A 19,589-nucleotide genomic window follows, 5' to 3' on the forward strand; every position below is an offset into this window, starting at 1 on the left:
TAGACAAACAAAATCAGGACTTTGCTTCTCCCATTCTAAAAATAACGTCTGATGAAATTTAATTTTTAAATTATTTTATTGAGTTAATGTTAAAAATTTAAAAAAAAATAAAAAATATTATTTTAATATATTTTCAAACAAAACACTTTAAAAACCACACTTTCAAATACCTCTTTAAATCCTCTCCTGAAATTTTAGCACTGTAAAATTAATATTTTTAATTTTACTTTTATGTTTTTATAGCTTCAATTATATTAATCTTTTTATTAAACACGTAGGTTATTAAAAAAGTTGACTATTTTTCATTTTTCGGGTTTAAAATTTTAGGGAAGCATGTACATAAATCATAAATGTATTAAATTCTTTTAAATTCATTATGATATAAACTTTTTTTTTTAAAAAAAAAAAGAACGAAAGAAAAGAACTAAAGAAAAAAAGGGAGGGCAGAAGAGAAATTTAGAGAAGTGGGAGGACTTAAGAGGAGACCAGAAGAGAACTACTTGAAGTTGAAGCCTTGGAAGGTCCGAACGGTTAACTCAAGAACACACCTACCTTTCTCAGTTTCACAGCCATACCCCTCTGCCTATAAACCCTCCACCCCCTCCTTTTCTGTTTCACTACAATTAAAATCCTAAACAAAACAAGACCCCTTCTCAACTAGACAAGAATGGCAGGCAGTGCAGCAGCAACAGCAGCAAACTTGGAAGATGTGCCGTCACTGGATCTCATGACTGAGCTCCTCCGTCGCATGAAGTGTGCTGACAAACCCGACAAGCGTCTCATACTCATCGGTTTGTCTCATTTTTTACTCTTCCACTTTCTCTCTCTCCACATTACAAGTAAACTACGCACCTTGTTTTGTTTATGTAGCATGATTTGCATTTCCTAAAGTTTTGGTCTTTCTTGGTTTTTAATTCCATGGTGCATTCAGATCCAGGAACTCTGTGGTGTTTTTGTGCTAAGATGTTTTCTTTTGTTTTTTACTATGCACTGTTTGCTTAGTTGCTGAGGTAATTGAGGAAAAGGAAAAGGAAAAGATTAGAGCTTTTTTTTTTACTGTTGCTTTAGTTGACAAGTGGGGTTTCCGTTTTTGCGTGTTCATAGAGTTGGGAATTTGAGGACATATTAAAGAAACCTTCTTTACGGGGCAATTTTAGACGAGCGAGTGATTTTTCCGGTTTTTGTGTTTTTGATTACATTGAGATGCGGTATTTAATGAATGTAAAACTAGAATTACTTTTCTTAGATACTTTGTGCCAGCGTTGTATCGCAAGTCAAGTCATGTCAATCTTTGGCTATATTTTCAAAATTGAATTGAAGGTTGATGATGCTGCGTGGTAGAAAGAAGATTTGCAGTGTTTATGGCCAGTTTTGTTTTGAATAGTTAATGTTCTGAGACTCACAAGATGGAATTTTGACATTTCTTGTTAAAAGGCGGGCATTTCTAAAAAAATATATTGCAAAATCTTCTTTTGAACTCAGAGAGTTCACCACGTCGATCTTCACCCATCGTCTTTTACACGTTTAATCTGGAAATTGAACTTCTTTCCATTCAGTGGAAATTCTTTGAGACAATGGCACGATCATCCTTCTCTCTACGTTAGTAGATAAAGGTTTTGATGGATTTCTTTGCATTAAACATTTTTATTTTCTTTTATTGTAACTCTGTATGAAGAATCGTTTCTCCAAAATTAGTCTTGGCTTATTTTCATTCTTGCCCCGAAAATTCTTATCTGTTAACTTTCTAAGTGACACATAACAGACCCAATTGGGGCTTTTCTGGTTTCTATCTGATTGCTTGTTTTAGCATCTTGCTTGTTTCAAAAAAAAAAAAAAAAGATTTTAGACTGCCTGCCTAGTTGGGAGTTAATATTTGAAATTAACACGGCTACTTTGAAATAAGCGTGGTTAAATAATTAGAATTTGATTCAACTAGGAGGACAAAATGAATTGAATGAACTTGTGAATATTGAACTACTTTTTTTATTAAACTTTCAAATCCACGATGTGTATCCTGTGATAATATCATGTGTGCTGCATAATGCCCCGGCAATTGACCACCTCAGTACATACTCATGTAGTGACAAATGCATATTTTGGTATTCATATTATTTGGTGAAAACTTTTATTGATTCCAGTATGTTTGGTAGCAACCAATCAGTCAATCAAACCCTGGCTTTGGTCAGAAGCTTCCATGGTTGTAATCTTTTAGTTTTGTGTTTGGCAGGCCCTCCTGGATCTGGAAAAGGTACTCAATCACCAATCATTAAGGATGAGTACTGTCTATGCCACTTGGCTACTGGTGATATGTTGAGAGCTGCTGTTGCTGCCAAAACCCCTCTTGGCATCAAGGCTAAGGAGGCAATGGAAAAGGTTGAATTTGCAACCATTCTTATCTTTCATGATTCATCTTTGTTTATTTTTTCATAGTTCTGCTGGATTTAGCTAATGGAGTGCTTCATATGGTTTTCTCAGGGGGAACTTGTTTCTGATGACTTGGTTGTTGGCATTATAGATGAAGCAATGAAGAAACCTTCATGTCAGAAAGGTTTCATTCTAGATGGATTTCCAAGGACTGTGGTCCAAGCACAGAAGGTATTGCTATCTAGTTGTATAATATATGTGTGAGTTTGAATAAATATAAACATTTCAGTGTGTGTTTTTATATGTTTCTAGCATTGGACATATTCAATTGATTGTTTTGTAGATGTTTCTAACCATAAATGGTTTACCTTTTATGTGCACAGCTTGATGACATGCTTCAAAAGCAGGGAAGTAAAATTGATAAGGTGCTGAATTTTGCAATTGATGATGCAATTTTGGAGGAGAGGATCACGGGTCGCTGGATTCATCCTTCTAGTGGTAGAACCTACCATACAAAATTTGCACCTCCCAAGGCTCCTGGTGTTGATGATGTAAGGGAACATGAACGATCCTTCTCTTACATTTTTTTTGTTATCTCGTTTTATTTAAATGGATTTTCGGATGTATATATAGGTGATGGGAGAACATAGGGGAAATGAAACTGGTTAAAGGGTGTACATTTGTTGTAGATATCAATTTTCAAAATATGGGAGTCTGTGAAAGCAATTATGAATTGTTCTTGGTAATTATGATTGTCTACTCTTGATATTATTCTTATAGGTTGATTAGGCCAATAATGGATTTGACTTGTCAATATTTAGTCTAAGTGGCAGTGTCCTGTTTATATAGCTGTAGAAATGTCTATGGACAGGTTATTCAAAAAAAAATATTGAAACAAGAGAGTATTGTCCGTTTATTGTTTGACAAGGGGCTGCATATGTGTCAAGGGAAGGTAATATAGCCACGGATTATCTATCTTGACTAAAACCCTTGATCAAGACATCGGTGGCATCGAATTAGGTAATTTAAGAGAGTTAGTAGAAAATTGTTCACAGGGAATCCATTCAGCACCCGCATTTGGGGTGTGTTGGTTTTTGAAATTGTTAAATAATCAAGTTTATTTGAATATGGTTGAGACTGTTTCTTATACAAGTTTTCCACAGTGATCACTGTGCTAGCTGCATCAATGTTTTTGCAAGTCAGCAGATGAAAGCATGTCACAAACTTGCTTCTTTGTTTTGATTTCTTGAAGGTAACTGGAGAGCCTTTGATTCAACGTAAAGATGATACTGCTGCTGTTCTTAAGTCAAGGCTGGAGGCATTTCACAAGCAAACTGAACCTGTAAGCTTTCTGGCTTTATTTCATTATCTTTGGTGACATGAGATGGGGTTGGATTCAATCACCTACTCACCCACAACAAAAGGGATGATGATCCAACTCTTCTTATAGTACTTACTTCTCCCTACTTATAGGACAAAAATATTTTCATGGATGTTTGGTATCGCATTTATTTTCATGGATGATTACCACGTGTTTGGATAGTATCAAGCCACGTGAATCACCTCTTTTGGTTTTAGCCATATGATGTGCCTATGCATCTAGATTTCATCTCCATTTGTAATCCTGGTCTTGCCAGATCGACATGTCTTAGTTCTGTCCTCTTGAAATCTGATGGTATTCTGGATGCTGGGAATGCAGGTTATTGATTATTATAAGAAGAAAGGTGCTGTTGCAGAGCTTCATGCAGAGAAACCTCCAAAGGAGGTTACAGCTGAGGTTAAGAAAGTGCTTTCCTCTTGAGACGGAGGCCCTTCCCATGACTTCAGTGGATTTTCTTTTCTTATGTACTAGACATGTTTTCACACAAGCTGATCATTTAGCTCCCCTCGTATTTTGTTTGCAAATTGCCGGCGCTGCCTTCTGTCATTGAGGTAATAACTGAGTTCACGTTCAAATAAAAGATACTACAGGGTTGCCATATTTTCTTTCTTTATCGTTGTTGGTGGTTTTATCAGTGGCGATGATGCTCTTATGCAGCAGGGTTTGTTTTGTGTCGTTGTTGGTGGTTTTATCAGTGGAGATGCTCTTATGCAGCAGGGTTTGTTTTGTTCTTTTATTGCGGTAAAAAATCAGATACGCTTAGGAAAACCGGCAACATTTTGGCCGCCTATTTGGTAACTGGTAGCCTCTCATTCCCTTGAAACGTTGCAACAGGCCACCAGCCTGCTTCGAAAAGGCTCCATTCAAATGCATGCGGCAGCCTTCAGAGCTGGTAAGATGCTAGCAGCAAAGTTCGGATGCGTGATTAGGGTTAGGAAGTGAAAGGAACCCAAGTTAAAGGCTTAAAGTCAAATGGGTTCTGAAAGTGCTTCTGAAGCTGGCACCTTCTTCCTAAAGCTGCCAACATGCACAAGGCATACATACTCTTTCAAATGTCAGCAGATAGTCTAATCCTAATTGAAAACACGACACCCCTTGAGAAACGCAATTCGATCCAACAAGGTACCACTTACAATAAGTCGACATTAGCATTAGGGCAGAAAGGATACTGAGCAGTTGTTTCATTAGTCTTGAAGTCGGTGACGTGCTGCATGGATGAGGTGCAGCGCCCTACATATCAACTGTAATCTTAGCATCCAGATGAGAGAAATCCTGGAAAAATGCCTTGAAATGCTCATAGGAATACTTGACATCATCAACAGCGCACATTTCTCTTATACTGTGCATCGATAGTTGCGGAGCACCAACGTCAACAGTACGAATCCCAACACCACTAGCTAGGATGGGACCGATAGTTGAACCACAGCCCATGTCATTTCGGACCACAAAATCCTGCATTTACAGTGATTTCATGATAATTAATTCATCTACCAATTACTGAATTGCTACTACCTAGGCTGCGTGCCTTGCAGCATACAATCTCCATTTCAGTGGCTATATTTTCCGTGCCAATGGTGAAGAAAAATTAGAAAATTCAGAGTCAGAGCAGCCATTTGTTGTATTTTGATTTGAGATAGATATATTACGTCCCGAGTACAAAGAATTAAGGACTCAAAAACCAGTGTGAGAATGCATCTGGTGACAATTTTTTCCCGTCATTTTGACTATCAAATGGCATCAATGCTTGAAATCACATTGTTTAGAAAGAAATGATGGGGAACAAATTGGACAGAACGATGCTTGTCCAAATTCTTATATAGAATAAAATAATTCATCTCAATCAAATGATAACATCAGTTAGAAATTCTGTTTGTTATCGTTGTTCGAAATCATGATAATTAAGTTGGCAGAAAACTGACCTGGGTGGGAAGGTTATGCTTCGTTGCTATCTCCCTAAATAAAAAGCTAGTGATTGCGTTTGTTGCGTAGCGCTGATTTGCGTTGTGTTTGATTACAAGCCCACCATGCAACCTGGGCTGATGATTTTCTTCATGCTTGTCCTAGAAACGAGATATCCCATGTTAGAACAGTCTGAAAGAACAACCCAATCTAAATGAGCAATGAGGCAATGTACCATATAATTAGGATGGAGGGCATGAGCCATGTCAGCAGATACAAGGAAACTCTTCTGGATTGCCTTTGGAAGCAGCTGAAAAGAAATCAAAGAAAATAAACAGCTATGATTATATGAATCAAACCAAGATTTAATTTCAAGATTAATATCCCACTCCTTTTGACCAAGCATCCCCAAATTTTGTTCCTCCACACGACCATGCGGGTGAAACCCATAAGCCCCAGTTGATGTGATAGCCCTCTATGCGGAGGGACTGATATCAACATAACCCACAAATCTTAGGTGTGAAATTTACAAGAATCATTTCACTATTGCACACCTATCCAAGTTAATCAGACAAGTGAAACATGAAATAAACACTACTATGCTGGTAAATATGGTTAACTTTGTGACTTAGACTCCTAATCAAGATGAATGAATAAATTAACTTCCAATAAAATAGAAACCAAAACTAATCCCTTCAATACTATAGAACTCAGAGCAGAAGTCACAGTCAGAAAAAAGAGCACCTTGGAATCTGAGTTGAAAGAGCATGTGATTCGTGACAGAGCATCTAACATAACAGGAGACCCGGCTCCTTGTGCTGAATCAGATCCTATCTCTTCATGGTCAAACAGTGCCACCATCCTAACACCACTCTCATCCTCAAGTTCACTTTCAGAAGATGTTGCATCTATCAGTGCCTGAAATTAAATTGACATGGCACAAATAAGAATCAGATTCTGTGGGTTAACACTCTAAAAGCAAAGACCAGTGTCTCCCTTGTGCAAAAGTGAAAAGTAACAATAAATGTGGATGGGATAATAGCAGCCATTTTGATGCTGAATAACATGTAACTGAAGTAGGTTGTCAACGCAACTTAAAACACTTGTTCAGATGATTACCAGTTTTGATCATTAACAAAAATTGAATTCATTGCCTCACACACCCAAAGAAAGAAAACGGCACTGGAAAAAAATAATTCTACCAATATAAATAATAACATAGCTTAAACTCAAACAACACTAAACCTCATATTCAAACTTAATCCCACTATCTATAGTGAAACTCATCCTACCATAAACCAATACTACCAATATAAAGGTAGCTGAAACTCAAATAGGACAAACCTAACGTTCAAACTTCAAGTGGAAAATGAAATCCACACAATCACTTAGGCCAAAAATGAATACAAACCAATGCCTAATGCTGAGCACAAGCAAAGAAACTTTGAATTTGATTCACTCACTACACAAGAGAGAACACTGTAGGTTCTGTGTTTAGTAGAGCAAAAGGCATCAGACAAACTTGTAGTTGAGAGATAGAATGCCAGGGGCAATGGGACGTAATATCACATAAATTGACATGATAACTTCAGTCTGACATGAGATGGCATTCTGTGTTCAATAGAACAACAGCAAATCTTGTAGTCAGAAAATAGAAAGGCAATGCAGTAGTGATGAGACTGGCATACAGGACCTGATAGCATACAGACCAACATGATTTGCAACCTAACAACAGCCCATGTAAAAAGTAATACCTTCAGAGAGCAGAATGAGCTGCAGAGGTTATCGAGCCTTCCAGAGAAAATAAATTCCTTTGCAGCTCCAGCTATTACACTTGGTTGAGTATCGCATGCTTGTAATTCAAAGTCACATATATCATCTACTTTGCACCCAATCTGATTTGCAATCATCTAGAAGACAAGAAAGAAAATAACAGAACAGCCATCAGAACTTAAATCAAAATTGTCAAAATAAACAGAAAAAGGATAAAAGAAGAGAATATTCTTGCTTCAGCTTACTAACCTCTAGTACAAGTGAGTGGTGCTTTGAGGAAAATGTTCCTTTATCAGATTTCTTCCCATCAGCTTGAACTTCTTCACTCTTAACTGGACCATTTTCAGCAGCGGCTTTATTGAGCTCTGCCTGTAAAATGAAGTTTGCTAATAGAGAACAGAAAATATTGCAACAATATAGAGACTTCATCTCATACACTAGTATCCTAAAGAAATATCCACTCTCTCACAATTAAGTAACCAAAATATTGCATGCTTACTAGTGATTTAGCATTAATGCTTGGAAATTCGAAAAGCATATAACTAACTTCTGTTCATAAAGCAGTAATTAGTTGTCGAGCAGTAATCTTTGAGCTCAAAAGGCAAACAAAGGTTCTCTCTTTCTTAGTGTCAATTCTTTAAATGCATTAGGTGGCTCCAAGTTCAAGTTAAATATGTAAAAAATAGATATGGTCCATATTAAGAAGACACGAAGACACATATTTTAGAGTGTCAAGGAAATCTATAGCTCTTCACATATATTGAAGAAAAAGTTGGATGAAAATAATTCATTCTAACTAACTAACTAACTAAAGAAAAAAAAATTCTTCGTAGTGTAGGACACAATGTTCTCAAGAGAAAAAAAATCCTTCGTAGTGTAGGACACAATGTTCTCAAGGTTTGTGCTAAGATTTGTTATGATAAGTTGCAGCAAATCTATTTTAAAATTTCATAAATCATAAAGGAATGTGAGCATCATGCTTAATGCCCATTTATAGGAATATTATGTTTAGCACTAATAATTTGATTCATCATTATGTTGTTTTACAGCAAGAAACATATTTTGAACTGTAATTGTGGAAACTAGAATAAAAGCATAAATCCGAGTACACCAACAAACATATGAAGAAAAAAAATGTGTGTGATTCAAAGGTTACCTTAATTGATGTTGCCAAGACAGGAAGAAGTTGACTCTGTGTGTTCACCTTAAATCCATCAGTATTAACAGTCCTGTTCAGAACATAACAACATGAAATATCATGACACCAAGCAAAGTAAAGATGAGACTTCCCAATCCTAAAGCCATGAGAATCCCAGGCATTAATAGCATTATATAAAACAAGATCAAACAAGTAAAGAAAGTAATTTGTCTAGCTACCAAACCTCTCTAAGTGAATTGCAATTGTAGGGACACGCATAATGGGTTCCTCAATTCTAACTAGCCGATGTGAGTAGGAAACTGAACCATCCTTTTCTTCTTTTACAATCACCCTCCCTGCCACTGTCAAGTCACGGTCGAACCATGTATGCCACAAACCACCTCCATATGTTTGAACTCCAACCTCCAAAAACCCACCTTTCGTTACCTGACCAGTCAATCCATTCCCCAAACACCAAATTCAGTAACTTACCAAACAAAGTGCACAATTTTCAAACAAAACCAGCAAATGATCAATACTTTGGACAAGTATCACTTTGGAAACAGGCTTCAACAAAACCAACAAAGTGCACAATTTAAATAAAAACAAAAGAAAAGCAAAGTCAATTCGAATATCACCTTGGAAACAGGCTTCAACTTGAGACAAGGACTATCAGTGTGAGCACCAACTATATAAAATCCATTGCCTGCTACATATCTAAAAAATCAAAATAATGAAAAAAATATCAGCAATAAATAACTAATAAATAAATAAATAAAAATTAATTGCAATCCATTTCCTGTCACGATAACAACAGATAAATAAAAATTAAATGCAATCCATTTCCTGTCACGATAACAACAACAACAACAATAATAATTCACAAACAACTAAAACGAAGCAAAACAAAGGACCTTGCTTTATCCATCGATAATCTGAAAAATCTAAAAGATGACATACTTTTTATTGCTCAAAAGTAAAAACAAACCTCTTTTTTTAAATAAAAAATATAAATTAAAAAAAGTTGACTTTTTAGTCTTATATAATTTGTAAACAACCAAATAAAGGAGCTTAACCTATCAGCTACAAAATAATTATTTTGCTGTGATTAAAACTAATAAATAAATAAAGAAGAAGAAGAAGAAGAAGGCATACTTTTTACCAATAGCGAAAGCAAGAGGAGGAGGAGGAGGAGGCATACTTTTTACCAATAGCGAAAGCAAGGATGGTAGAGTGATTCCTGGTGAAGAAATAACGCTTTCCAGCTTCCAATTTCCAATCGTGTCTCTCTGAAACTTGCTCGTATCCTGCATTCTTCAATCTCCTCTTTGCCTCCTCTATCAAAATCCATCAGTCAAACATATTTTACTTTCATTTAAAAAAAAAGATCTAAAACAAAAAGAATCTATCTGATAGAGAGAGAGAGAGAGAGAGAGAGAGGGTTACCGACGGCATGAAAAGCTGTTGGAGAAGCGTTTAAGAAGTCGATGAGATCAGAGGCAACGCAGTATTCTTGCGTCTTGTTATTATTTGCCATTTCTTCCTTCTTCGTAGTATCAAAATCTGCTTTGCTGTTTGCTATTCGATGCTTGACTTTGTGTTGAGCGTGGGTATATATGAATTTGTCTGTGGATATGGCGAGAGATTGCTAGTTGGGCTGTGGGATGAAGTTTTAGAATAACTTATTATGTATCATGGGCTGCGGCCCAATACACATACATGATGATGCTCTTTTTACATGCAACCTTTGTGGAAGTGGAATGTATACCCAACCCTCCTATGTGCACCATGTTGTTGAGGTTGATTTTATTTATTTTTTTTAATGGTTTTAACCCCGAGGGTTATCTATTCATCTTTCACGCCAAAATTCATTGAATCTTGCATATTTGAATATTGTTGTGTTAATATGGATAAAGTTGTGAAAGTTTTTGGTTGGATTTGTGATTTCTATATTTATGGTATGAGTTGAGAAACTCGAGTTTGGCTGTTATATGTTTTCCTATCAAAATAAAATAAAATGAGTTTGGATAATAATTTTCAGTTTAATTCAATTTTTATTTAAAAAATAATAAAATTGAATTTATATTAATTAAAAAAATAAAAACCAGTTCAAATCAATCAGTTTTGGTTGGATCTTATTATTTTAGAACAAAAACCGAAACTCAACTGAATAATTTTGGTTCAGTTCGGTTTAGTTATTTTATATTTAAAATTAAAAACTATATTTTTATAGGTTTGGTTTTGGTTTGGCTCGATTTTTTTAATTTGATTTTTTATTAATTTTCTCCATTTTTTTAATTTGATTTTTTATTAATTTTGACTTTGTTTGATTTTTCAATTTCAAGTTTATAAAATTAAAACTAAACTAAACTTTTTTTTTCAATAGTCTAATCAGTTTAATTGTTTTTTTTCATAATTTTTTTTTCAGATTTTTTATGATTTTCTTAGTTTAATTGGTTTTTTATTTTTTTATCCACAAAAAAAAAGAGTGAAAAGTAGTATGGAATGAAAAAACAAGGAAGAGAAAATTTTTACTCTTCAAATATTAATAAACCATAAAATTCAAATTTAGTTTAAACCATCAAGACATAAATTATAATGATACACGTAACATACAAAATGAAAAGTATTTTTTTAAAGTTTGGGTATTTTTTATTTTTTAAAGTGTTTTTATATTTAATATATAAAAATAATATATTTTTTTATTTTTTAAAATATTTTTAATATTAACGCATTAAAATGATCTGAAAATACTAAAAAAAATATGAATTTAAAAAAAATAAAAAAATTATTTTTTTAAAAATACTTTTAAAACATAAAAACAAAAAAAAAAAACAAAGCCTTGTGTTTTTTTTACTATTATTATTATTAGAAAACATTTTTTATTCACTTATTTTTTAATGAGTTGTCAAACAGTTGAAAACTGTGAAAAAATAATTTCTCTACAAACAATCAACACATAAAAAAAAATAGTATATTCCATAAATAAAATCATCATTTTACATTTTCCATCTCTATTATATCGCAGTATCATATTGAGTTTTACCCAACATTATCTAAGTGTTTAATGATCCCAAGTTTTATTACCATACTTGCTTTACAATAAAGACCTGTGGTCAAAAGTAATAATGAAAGTTACCCTATGCCAAGTATAGTTAATTAGTTTCTTTTTTTAATTGTAATAGTTAATAATCTATTTACACATGCTTGCAAGGAGTGGAATAGAGAGGAGGGTGTTAGGTTTGTTGCATTAATATGCAGCAAACGGCACCGTTCATCAATAAAGAAAATGCAGCAGCTAGAAAGTCACGAGTTAGGCGGCCAAACTGTTGATAAAAGAGTAGGAGGAGGTGCCATTGAAGCCTGTAAATAAAGGCATAAGAGCAAAATATAAAAAGAGAGAGAATGAGAGAGAGAAGGTGCCTGTAAAGGACAGCTCCTTGCTGCCTTACAATAATGGGTACGAGAGTAATGAAAATTGAGTTGAGTGATGTGATTTTTTTTTATACATGTATCTATTGTAGCTATTTGTATTTATTTTTTTAAAATTTTTAATAATAAAGATTGTTTCTTGTGTTTTTTAATTTTTAATAATAAAGATTGTTTCTTGTGAATATATATGATTTGTAGAACTATATTAAATACTATACTATGTCAGCAAATAATAATAAATATTACTATTCATAACCCCAGCAGAGAGTTAGTCATGTTTTATAACCTAAGGGGAAGGAAAAAAAAATTAGACTCAAAAGTAATCCAAACTCGTCAATAATTGTATACATACTTGGAGGATTTAAAGTTTGTTAATCGAGGGAGAAAAAAACATTGAAAAAATAAAATAAATAAATTATAGTCTGAATATTATACATAAATTTAACTAATGAATTTAATTGAGGGTTTGATTATTTATTTTATCATTTTTTAAACCAAATGCAAAACAGTAAAACATTAAAAAATAAACAAAAGGAGCCCAGCTATGTCGACGTACCTATTAAAAAGACAACCAAGACGTGTGGGTTTTCTGACCCAACCCACATGCTTGACCTTGTTTTTTCGGGTAAGAGCTAAACAATATATCTTCTGAGATGATAGACAATATGTTATTTGTATTTTTTTTATATAGATTTTAATAATTAAAAATCATTAAAAAATTAGAGATTCAATTTTCTTCAATTAAAAATTTATTTTTAATTAAAATACCCAAAAAACACACTCTGATAAACCTATCAAAACTCCTAAAAAACAGATTATAATACCAAAATCAACCTAAAACCAAAATTATTCCCTAGATCCACCTTCTCGAGTAAGAAAAGAAAAATAACCTAGGTCAAACTTCTTTCAAAAATTGAAACTTATTAATATAAAAATTATTTATTTTTATTACTGGAATCATTAATAACAATGTATTATTTTTATATTGAAATTCAGCGAGCCTCTTTCTACTCTCACAGTTAAATAAGTAAAAAACAAGAGGTGTAAAGTTTAATATTAAAATTGAATTTTAAAAAACTAAAGGAACTAATTATACAATAGCTACAATAAATAGGGAGCAAAACAAACTTTTCAAAAAAAAATTAGAAGGACATTTGTTTTACTTTCCCTTTGCATCTTAGTTCTCATTTTTTCAACTCAACCCTTCATTCCAAAAAATATATAATTGGATACTAATTTAAATTTAAAAGGACTCAATTGTTTAAAAAACTATTCAAGAATCAAATTAAAAATTTATAAAAAAAATCATTATACTAGTCCACCGGGAGAAGATGAAAAGGTGAAAATGGCACTGTAGTTTCCCGACTTCGTTTCTGTTTATTGACTACTGTAGGCCTTCTCTGCCCGCGAAAATTAACAGAATCTAACTACCCTCTAACAGAATGACGAAAAGACCCCTTTTATAGTCTTCTCAATCCCGCAATAAATAGGAGGCGTCTTCGTCTTTTAACCACAGTTCTCCCACTCCTGTAACTGATTCGAGAATCACAAGAAGTCACCCAAATCAAACAAGGCGCAAAAAATTCCAAGTTGCCAAGAAATTAGCACAAGCAGAGCTTCAATGGCGAAATCAAGAAACATCAAGAACCCAATCTTTACACTGACCCCGTCACCAGTTTATCACTTACTCCCTGCCTCTCCATTCACTTCTCATCTTTTGTCTCCCAAGAAAAGCCCAAGAAACTACAACAAACTCTTAACACCACCAACTCTATGCTTAATTTCACTTCTTGTTTCCTTGACTCTCTTTGGATTTTCCATTCTTGGCTTCACATCCAGTTCTCAAGATTCACTTCCATGCTCTCTAAACTCTCCATCTTCTCTTTCATTTCCTTCTATGTCCATTTCGTCAATGCTTTTGACCTCCCTTTCTTCTGTTGTTCCCAAGAATGTGGAGGATGAGCCAAGAATGGCAAAGAGTTTAATGGCGCCATTACCACTGCAGCCAGTTACTGGCTATGTGTCAAAAGAGGAGAAAGAGTTTTGGGAGCAACCGGATGGAGAAGGGTACAAGCCATGCTTGGATTTTAGTCTCAAGTATCGCAAGGCATCTGCGAGAATTTCAAAGGAGAGAAGGAGGTTCTTGGTGGTGGTAGCTTCCGGGGGATTGAACCAGCAGAGGAATCAGATTGTTGATGCTGTTGTCATTGCAAGAATTCTTGAAGCAGCTTTGGTTGTTCCTGTTTTGCAGGTTAATCCAATTTGGGGCGATGAGAGGTAACTTGCAGAATGTTCAGGATTTCTCTGTGTTGTATATTTCCTTGGGACATTGCTGATTTTAATGTTAAATCGAGGATTATTTGCTCTCTCTTTCCATTATGTGACTGTCATTTCTTGATTTTTTCACTTAAGCATTCTTGTTTATGGATTTCTCTCAAATACCAAGCATCAGGGTTGTGTTTTCTTCTCTTCAAAAGATTCTTTATATCCTCGAGAATGTATTTCAGTGATAATGATGTATCTGCAACTGTTAATATTGGGCATTAGTTTCTCTAATACTTGATCACGCAGTTTTGAACTCTGATGAATCTAAAATGTACGGGTTGTCCTATGATTCTGTCTGTTTTCCAAAATTTCAGTGAATTCTCGGAGATTTTCAATGTTGAGCATTTCAAGAGAGTTTTACGAGCTGATGTACGAATTGTATCGTCCCTTCCCTCCACACATTTGATGTCAAGGCAGTCCATTGAAAACCAAATTCCTTATGATGTTTCACCGTATTGGATTCGTGCCAGGTTCTCCAGACTGGTAAGGGCAGAGTATGTATAGCTCATGGTGTGCTATTCTTTTTGTTAACAAAAAAAGAAAATTGCCTAGCCTTTCGTTACTGTACTAAATCTTGACAGCTTAGTTTCAAATTTGAAACAGCTATAGGTTTAAGAGGTTGAATCAGAAGCTTATGCTGGAATAGATGCCAAGATTTTGTGCATTTTCTAGTTTAGAATGAATATATATCTACAACTGAAATTGTTAAGATAGCAGAATTACAATCTGTAATATACCTTTGAGGTTGTTTACAAACACTTCTTCAGACTCTCAGTAGAGAGAGAATTTTCTTTTCTCATGCTTTTTTAATGGTTTCTGTAGCTGAATGAAGAAGGCCTTCTTATACTAAAAGCATTAGACTCCAAACTTTCCAAGAATCTCCCCCACGATCTGCAGAAGCTGCGATGCAAGGTAATGGTCACACCATTGAATTCCCATCAGGTAGAAAATTCTGAACCATAAGTACCACTGAAACTGCCATAATTTTCTTTAAGGGAAATGCCTTGTGAATTGCAGGTAGCATTCCATGCATTGAGATTTGCAGCACCAATACAGGATCTCGGGAACAGGCTTGCAAAGAGAATGTGGATAGAAGGTCCATATATTGCCCTCCATCTCAGGTTAGAGAAGGATATCTGGGTCAGAAGTGGATGTCTCAGCAGTTTAGGCCCAGAATATGACAAAATCATCGCCAAATCACGGGAGTCTCAACCTGAATACCTTACAGGAAGGTTGAACATGAACCATATCCGGCGAAGACTTGCTGGCCTATGTCCCCTTAGTGCACTAGAAATTGCAAGGTAAAAATTGCCAACATAAGTTTGAAGTCTAAATGGAACTTCGTTTTCAGACTATAATCGGAGACAGATGAGTTACTGCAGGTTTTTAAAGGCTTTAGGAGCACCAAGCACTGCTCGAATATACGTTGCTGGAGGAGAGCCATTTGGTGGCAGCCTGGCTCTCCAACCACTGATTTCAGAATTCCCAAACGTAATAACAAAGGAGATATTGGCAAGAGGAGGTGAACTGTCACCATTTATCAAGAAGGCCTCAGCTCTGGCTGCTATAGACTACATCGTCTCATTAAGCAGCAACGTCTTTATACCTTCCCATGGAGGAAACTTCGGTCGAGTCATGCAGGTAAGCGGCTGCAAAACTTGATGCAAATAATTCCATAAAGAAATACCAAAATGAATTTTACTTAACCCGGCTGACATCATTTGTCTGCTATGTTTTTAGCCACCTAAAGCAGACTTGAGGGTAGTTAACATCTGTTTTTCTGTATTCAACTTCACAGGGTCACCGTGCTTATGCTGGTCATAAGAAACACATAAGGCCTAACAAGCGAGCCATGCTTCCTGTATTCGAAAACTCCACCTTCGAATTCGGAAGCATCATCAGGACGCTGCACAAGAAATCTCAGGGCCAACCTGAGCCAAGGACTAACAAGAGAGACCGAGATGTGATTGCATATCCAGTTCCTGAATGTATGTGCAAGCACCGAACACCCATTTTTTGAGCTACTCAACAAGTAGACTGATGTTGTTGTATGCCATTGTAATAGCTTTGTACTTTTTACTTGTTTCCACATGTACACCAAATAGTTGTCTTACCATTTTGTACATACTAAATTTTCATGAAAACCAAGCTCCACTTTCACCTATATTCTGATATTTGTCTGTAACTTAGTCCTCCTTTTAGTTTTTCATGTCCATTTAATTAGTTTTTATCCTAAAATATCCTCTCTTTTCTTGTCTTGTCAGTTTTTCTAATAGCACCCACTACAAATAAAATCTAAATTTCTTTTTTTTTAAAGAAAAGGAAAGAAAATTTGATCACTTCAAAAAAAAATTAAATTAAAAGTGAACTCTAAGCTAGCAATACATGGTTTTTTTTCCAGATAAGTTTGCTAAATATATACAATGGCAAGAATTATATAAAAAAATATTATCACTCCCAAAAAAGAGAAAAAAAATTGAAAATAAGAGCTTGAGAAACAAAAATATCAAGAATTAATCTTATAAATAAACCTTAATTGATCCATTATTATGTTAAATAAAGGACGTCATTCAAAGACTTGATTTATGATTTTCAAAACTAAATGGACTGACGTACAAAATCGTATAAGAAATGGACTAAATATAATTTACTCAAAATAAAGCGGACTTCCTCTGTTTCTTATTGACTTTTCAAAGTCAAAATAACATGATTTTCAAAAAAAAAAAACACGTCAGCTGCAATGAATAACGACATTTGAAATTATATTTTTTAAATTTTTAATGTTTTTAAGAAAGTTAATTTTTTTAATATTTGAAGATTATTTTAATATATTAATGTTGAAAGTATTTTTTTAAAAATAAATAAATAATATTATAGATTATTTTAATATATTAATGTTGAAAATATTTTTTAAAAAATAAATAAATAATATTATTTAAAAATATTTATAAGTAAAAAATATTTGAAAAACAATTAAGCAACCGCTAAACACCCTTAAATTAAAATTACTATTCAACGTCTCTCTCTCTCTCTCTCTCTCTCTCATTTTGCTTCTCCAATCATCTTCAGCTTCTTTCTGGTACGCTTTCTTATGCTCACTCTTTTAATTTAAAATGCACGTACGGATTTATTAACTACTGATTAATCACCTTTAGCTCTGCCGATTACTCCATTTATGTCTTCTTATGATGTTTCTTAATCATTGGATTTTTGCATGATTTATGCCAAAGTTCTATTTTAACCTTGATATTACAACAGATCCTGATTTTATCACGTACATTTGATGTGAAGGTTGTGTTAAAGTGGATTTTTTTTTTCGTAAGAAAATATTTGTATAATTTTAGGGACAACATTTTGGTGCCCTTTGTAACTTTATCTAGGGCAGTATAGTTTTGATTATTTTTTTTCAGTTTGATTGTGCGGCCAAATAGGGTTTGATAATATGATGTTCTCCGTGTAGTTATCTTTTACTCCGCATTTGTTGTGTTGGATTATCTGTTTTTTTTTTTGGCTGATCTGCAAGTATTGCACAGGTTTTTGAGGGGAAGCAGTTGTTTTCAATGGCTGCTTACTTCAGAACATTCTTGAACAGTCCCGTTGGTCCGAAGACAACTCACTTTTGGGGACCTGTTGCCAACTGGGGATTTGTTGCTGCTGTATGCTTACTATTTTTTTTTTTTCCAGTTTTGATTATACAGATATCCCTTTTATATAAGTTTTATGCTCATACAAGATTTTAATGCTTTGTAAATTATAATGATAGCATCTGATCTATTGAACAGGGGTTGGTGGATATGAAAAACCCCCCGGAAAAGATTTCAGGAAATATGACAGGAGGTAAAGGAATTCTGGTGTTGAATTTCTATGACTTGTAGTGGGGATGTTTGAGGTTCTAATATTTGTTAATGGTGCTTCAGCTATGTGTGTTTGCTCGGCATTGCTTATGAGGTTTGCGTGGATGGTACAGCCTCGAAACTATCTACTTCTAGCATGCCATGCTTCAAATGAGACCGTGCAGCTCTATCAATTGTCCCGTTGGGCAAAGGGCCAGGGGTGAGTAACTTTGATTGTGATTTCTACTGCATTAATCTGTTCTTAATAGCAATGTATCTTCCCATGTTCTAGTATTGTGTAGAGTCAGGAGTCATATTAGAAAAAACGAATACAACGATTCCCTCATTTATGGTCTGGCAGGAGCAGGGCCCTTGAGGGGAAAATTTAGTAATTTTTTTTCTTCCTTTTTGGCTATAGCATTTTTTCAAGAAGTGGAGTCAAAATATGTTTCCTTGTCTAATAAGTAAAGACATTTACCGTTCAAACAATGACCCTTTCAAGATATTGACAGATTTTCTATTTAAATAAAAGATTTTCTTAAACTGAGACCAGATGATGCAATACTATTGACTTTCATATTCTACTACCAATGGTAGTTTGATCTGCCAAGTCAACCTCAACCTTGTGTTGGAGGAGAGGAGCCTCACGGGACAAAGAAGGGATGGTTTAAATTCAGACTTGATGATACTTTCATTTCTCTGTACTGAATTGATATACCTCTCGAAATATGTCCTATGCTTAACACTTTTATAGTGCTATATTGTATGAACTGGATTTCTCACCAGTAGGCGTTTATTCTTATCTTCATTTTCCATCTTTAGCTGGTACATGTAGATGTTCCGAGGTATAACGCTATTTGTTTCTTTATTTTTTTCTTGTAGGTACTTGCCATCGGAGAAAAAGGAGGAAACCAGATCCCAGTAACTTGATGCAACTGCTTTTGCTGCCCTGTTTCCAGTTAATTTTATCATCATTTCTGAAGAAATTTGTTGTGATTTCATGTTTCGAATCCCCTGGATCAACTTTGTTATCACATGTATAACCATGCAGCAGCTTGTTTATCTTGGTTTTCACCCCACAAGCCATGGTGCAGATTTGACCTTTTTGTCTATGATGCACTAGTCAGGAGGGATAATAAAATTATGGTTCATAAATCATTTACACGTTCGAAACCATCAGTTAGCTTTTGTAGTTCCAGCAAATCATTTCGAGAGATTTTGAACCAGGGATAGCTCGAGCGGAGCAATATTTTCTAGACCTGTCAGGCCTCCTCCCTTGCCCCTATTTTGTTTCATCGTTCATGTACCGTGGAAATAGTGGCTAATCCCTGAACCCGTAATTGTTTTTGTTGGCCATGATCGATTCCCGCTGATGAAGCACTCTGGGTTGCTCGAGACACGTTAAAATTGTTTCGATGTCTTCTCAATAAATCAAAATAATCTG

The 19,589-nt window shown here is 34.6% G+C and overlaps 4 protein-coding genes across 4 annotated transcripts; 3 read left to right on the forward strand and 1 right to left on the reverse strand.

Annotated features, from left to right (window-relative positions):
* The first annotated feature begins 494 nt into the window (after positions 1 to 494).
* Positions 495 to 4,354, forward strand: ADK1 (adenylate kinase 1). Its single transcript, XM_011025757.1, has 6 exons — positions 495 to 791; positions 2,228 to 2,373; positions 2,476 to 2,595; positions 2,748 to 2,915; positions 3,617 to 3,706; positions 4,064 to 4,354. Exons 1-6 carry the CDS (start codon positions 668 to 670, stop codon positions 4,163 to 4,165), a joined length of 750 nt encoding a protein of 249 aa, XP_011024059.1. The 5' UTR covers positions 495 to 667; the 3' UTR covers positions 4,166 to 4,354.
* A 330-nt stretch (positions 4,355 to 4,684) lies between these two features.
* LOC105125354 (probable aspartyl aminopeptidase) lies at positions 4,685 to 10,158 on the reverse strand. Its single transcript, XM_011025758.1, has 11 exons — positions 10,002 to 10,158; positions 9,757 to 9,892; positions 9,194 to 9,272; positions 8,800 to 9,002; positions 8,574 to 8,646; positions 7,667 to 7,786; positions 7,399 to 7,554; positions 6,389 to 6,562; positions 5,880 to 5,954; positions 5,665 to 5,805; positions 4,685 to 5,197 (listed from the first exon to the last, which is right to left on the reverse strand). The coding sequence occupies exons 1-11, from the start codon at positions 10,090 to 10,092 to the stop codon at positions 4,976 to 4,978; spliced, it is 1,470 nt and encodes a 489-aa protein (XP_011024060.1). The 5' UTR covers positions 10,093 to 10,158; the 3' UTR covers positions 4,685 to 4,975.
* A 3,362-nt stretch (positions 10,159 to 13,520) lies between these two features.
* Positions 13,521 to 16,449, forward strand: LOC105125576 (O-fucosyltransferase family protein). Its single transcript, XM_011026094.1, has 6 exons — positions 13,521 to 14,264; positions 14,627 to 14,795; positions 15,135 to 15,224; positions 15,330 to 15,613; positions 15,695 to 15,953; positions 16,111 to 16,449. Exons 1-6 carry the CDS (start codon positions 13,609 to 13,611, stop codon positions 16,330 to 16,332), a joined length of 1,680 nt encoding a protein of 559 aa, XP_011024396.1. The 5' UTR covers positions 13,521 to 13,608; the 3' UTR covers positions 16,333 to 16,449.
* An 862-nt stretch (positions 16,450 to 17,311) lies between these two features.
* On the forward strand, positions 17,312 to 19,321 carry LOC105125355 (mitochondrial pyruvate carrier 1-like). The gene is made up of 5 exons (XM_011025760.1): positions 17,312 to 17,391; positions 17,846 to 17,968; positions 18,095 to 18,149; positions 18,230 to 18,365; positions 19,028 to 19,321. Exons 2-5 carry the CDS (start codon positions 17,873 to 17,875, stop codon positions 19,068 to 19,070), a joined length of 330 nt encoding a protein of 109 aa, XP_011024062.1. The 5' UTR covers positions 17,312 to 17,391; positions 17,846 to 17,872; the 3' UTR covers positions 19,071 to 19,321.
* The last annotated feature ends 268 nt before the right edge of the window (positions 19,322 to 19,589 follow it).

The sequence above is a fragment of the Populus euphratica genome, unplaced genomic scaffold (genome assembly GCF_000495115.2).
Source record: "Populus euphratica unplaced genomic scaffold, PopEup_1.0 scaffold22.1, whole genome shotgun sequence".
Lineage (NCBI taxonomy): Eukaryota > Viridiplantae > Streptophyta > Magnoliopsida > Malpighiales > Salicaceae > Populus > Populus euphratica.

Bases quoted from the DNA above. Each gene is read 5' to 3' on its own strand.
- LOC105125354 (XM_011025758.1), bottom strand. From the start codon at position 10,092: ATGGCAAATAATAACAAGACGCAAGAATACTGCGTTGCCTCTGATCTC. The intron at 5,955-6,388 runs GTGCTCTTTTTT...ATTTCTTTTCAG, and splicing joins CTTTCAACTCAGATTCCAAG to CTGCTTCCAAAGGCAATCCA. The intron at 5,806-5,879 runs GTACATTGCCTC...TCTCGTTTCTAG, and splicing joins CCCTCCATCCTAATTATATG to GACAAGCATGAAGAAAATCA.
- LOC105125355 (XM_011025760.1), top strand. From the start codon at position 17,873: ATGGCTGCTTACTTCAGAACATTCTTGAACAGTCCCGTTGGTCCGAAG. The intron at 18,150-18,229 runs GTAAAGGAATTC...ATGGTGCTTCAG, and splicing joins TTCAGGAAATATGACAGGAG to CTATGTGTGTTTGCTCGGCA. The intron at 18,366-19,027 runs GTGAGTAACTTT...TTTTTCTTGTAG, and splicing joins CGTTGGGCAAAGGGCCAGGG to GTACTTGCCATCGGAGAAAA.
- ADK1 (XM_011025757.1), top strand. From the start codon at position 668: ATGGCAGGCAGTGCAGCAGCAACAGCAGCAAACTTGGAAGATGTGCCG. The intron at 2,374-2,475 runs GTTGAATTTGCA...TGGTTTTCTCAG, and splicing joins CTAAGGAGGCAATGGAAAAG to GGGGAACTTGTTTCTGATGA. The intron at 2,916-3,616 runs GTAAGGGAACAT...GATTTCTTGAAG, and splicing joins AGGCTCCTGGTGTTGATGAT to GTAACTGGAGAGCCTTTGAT.
- LOC105125576 (XM_011026094.1), top strand. From the start codon at position 13,609: ATGGCGAAATCAAGAAACATCAAGAACCCAATCTTTACACTGACCCCG. The intron at 14,265-14,626 runs GTAACTTGCAGA...CCAAAATTTCAG, and splicing joins CCAATTTGGGGCGATGAGAG to TGAATTCTCGGAGATTTTCA. The intron at 15,954-16,110 runs GTAAGCGGCTGC...TCAACTTCACAG, and splicing joins ACTTCGGTCGAGTCATGCAG to GGTCACCGTGCTTATGCTGG.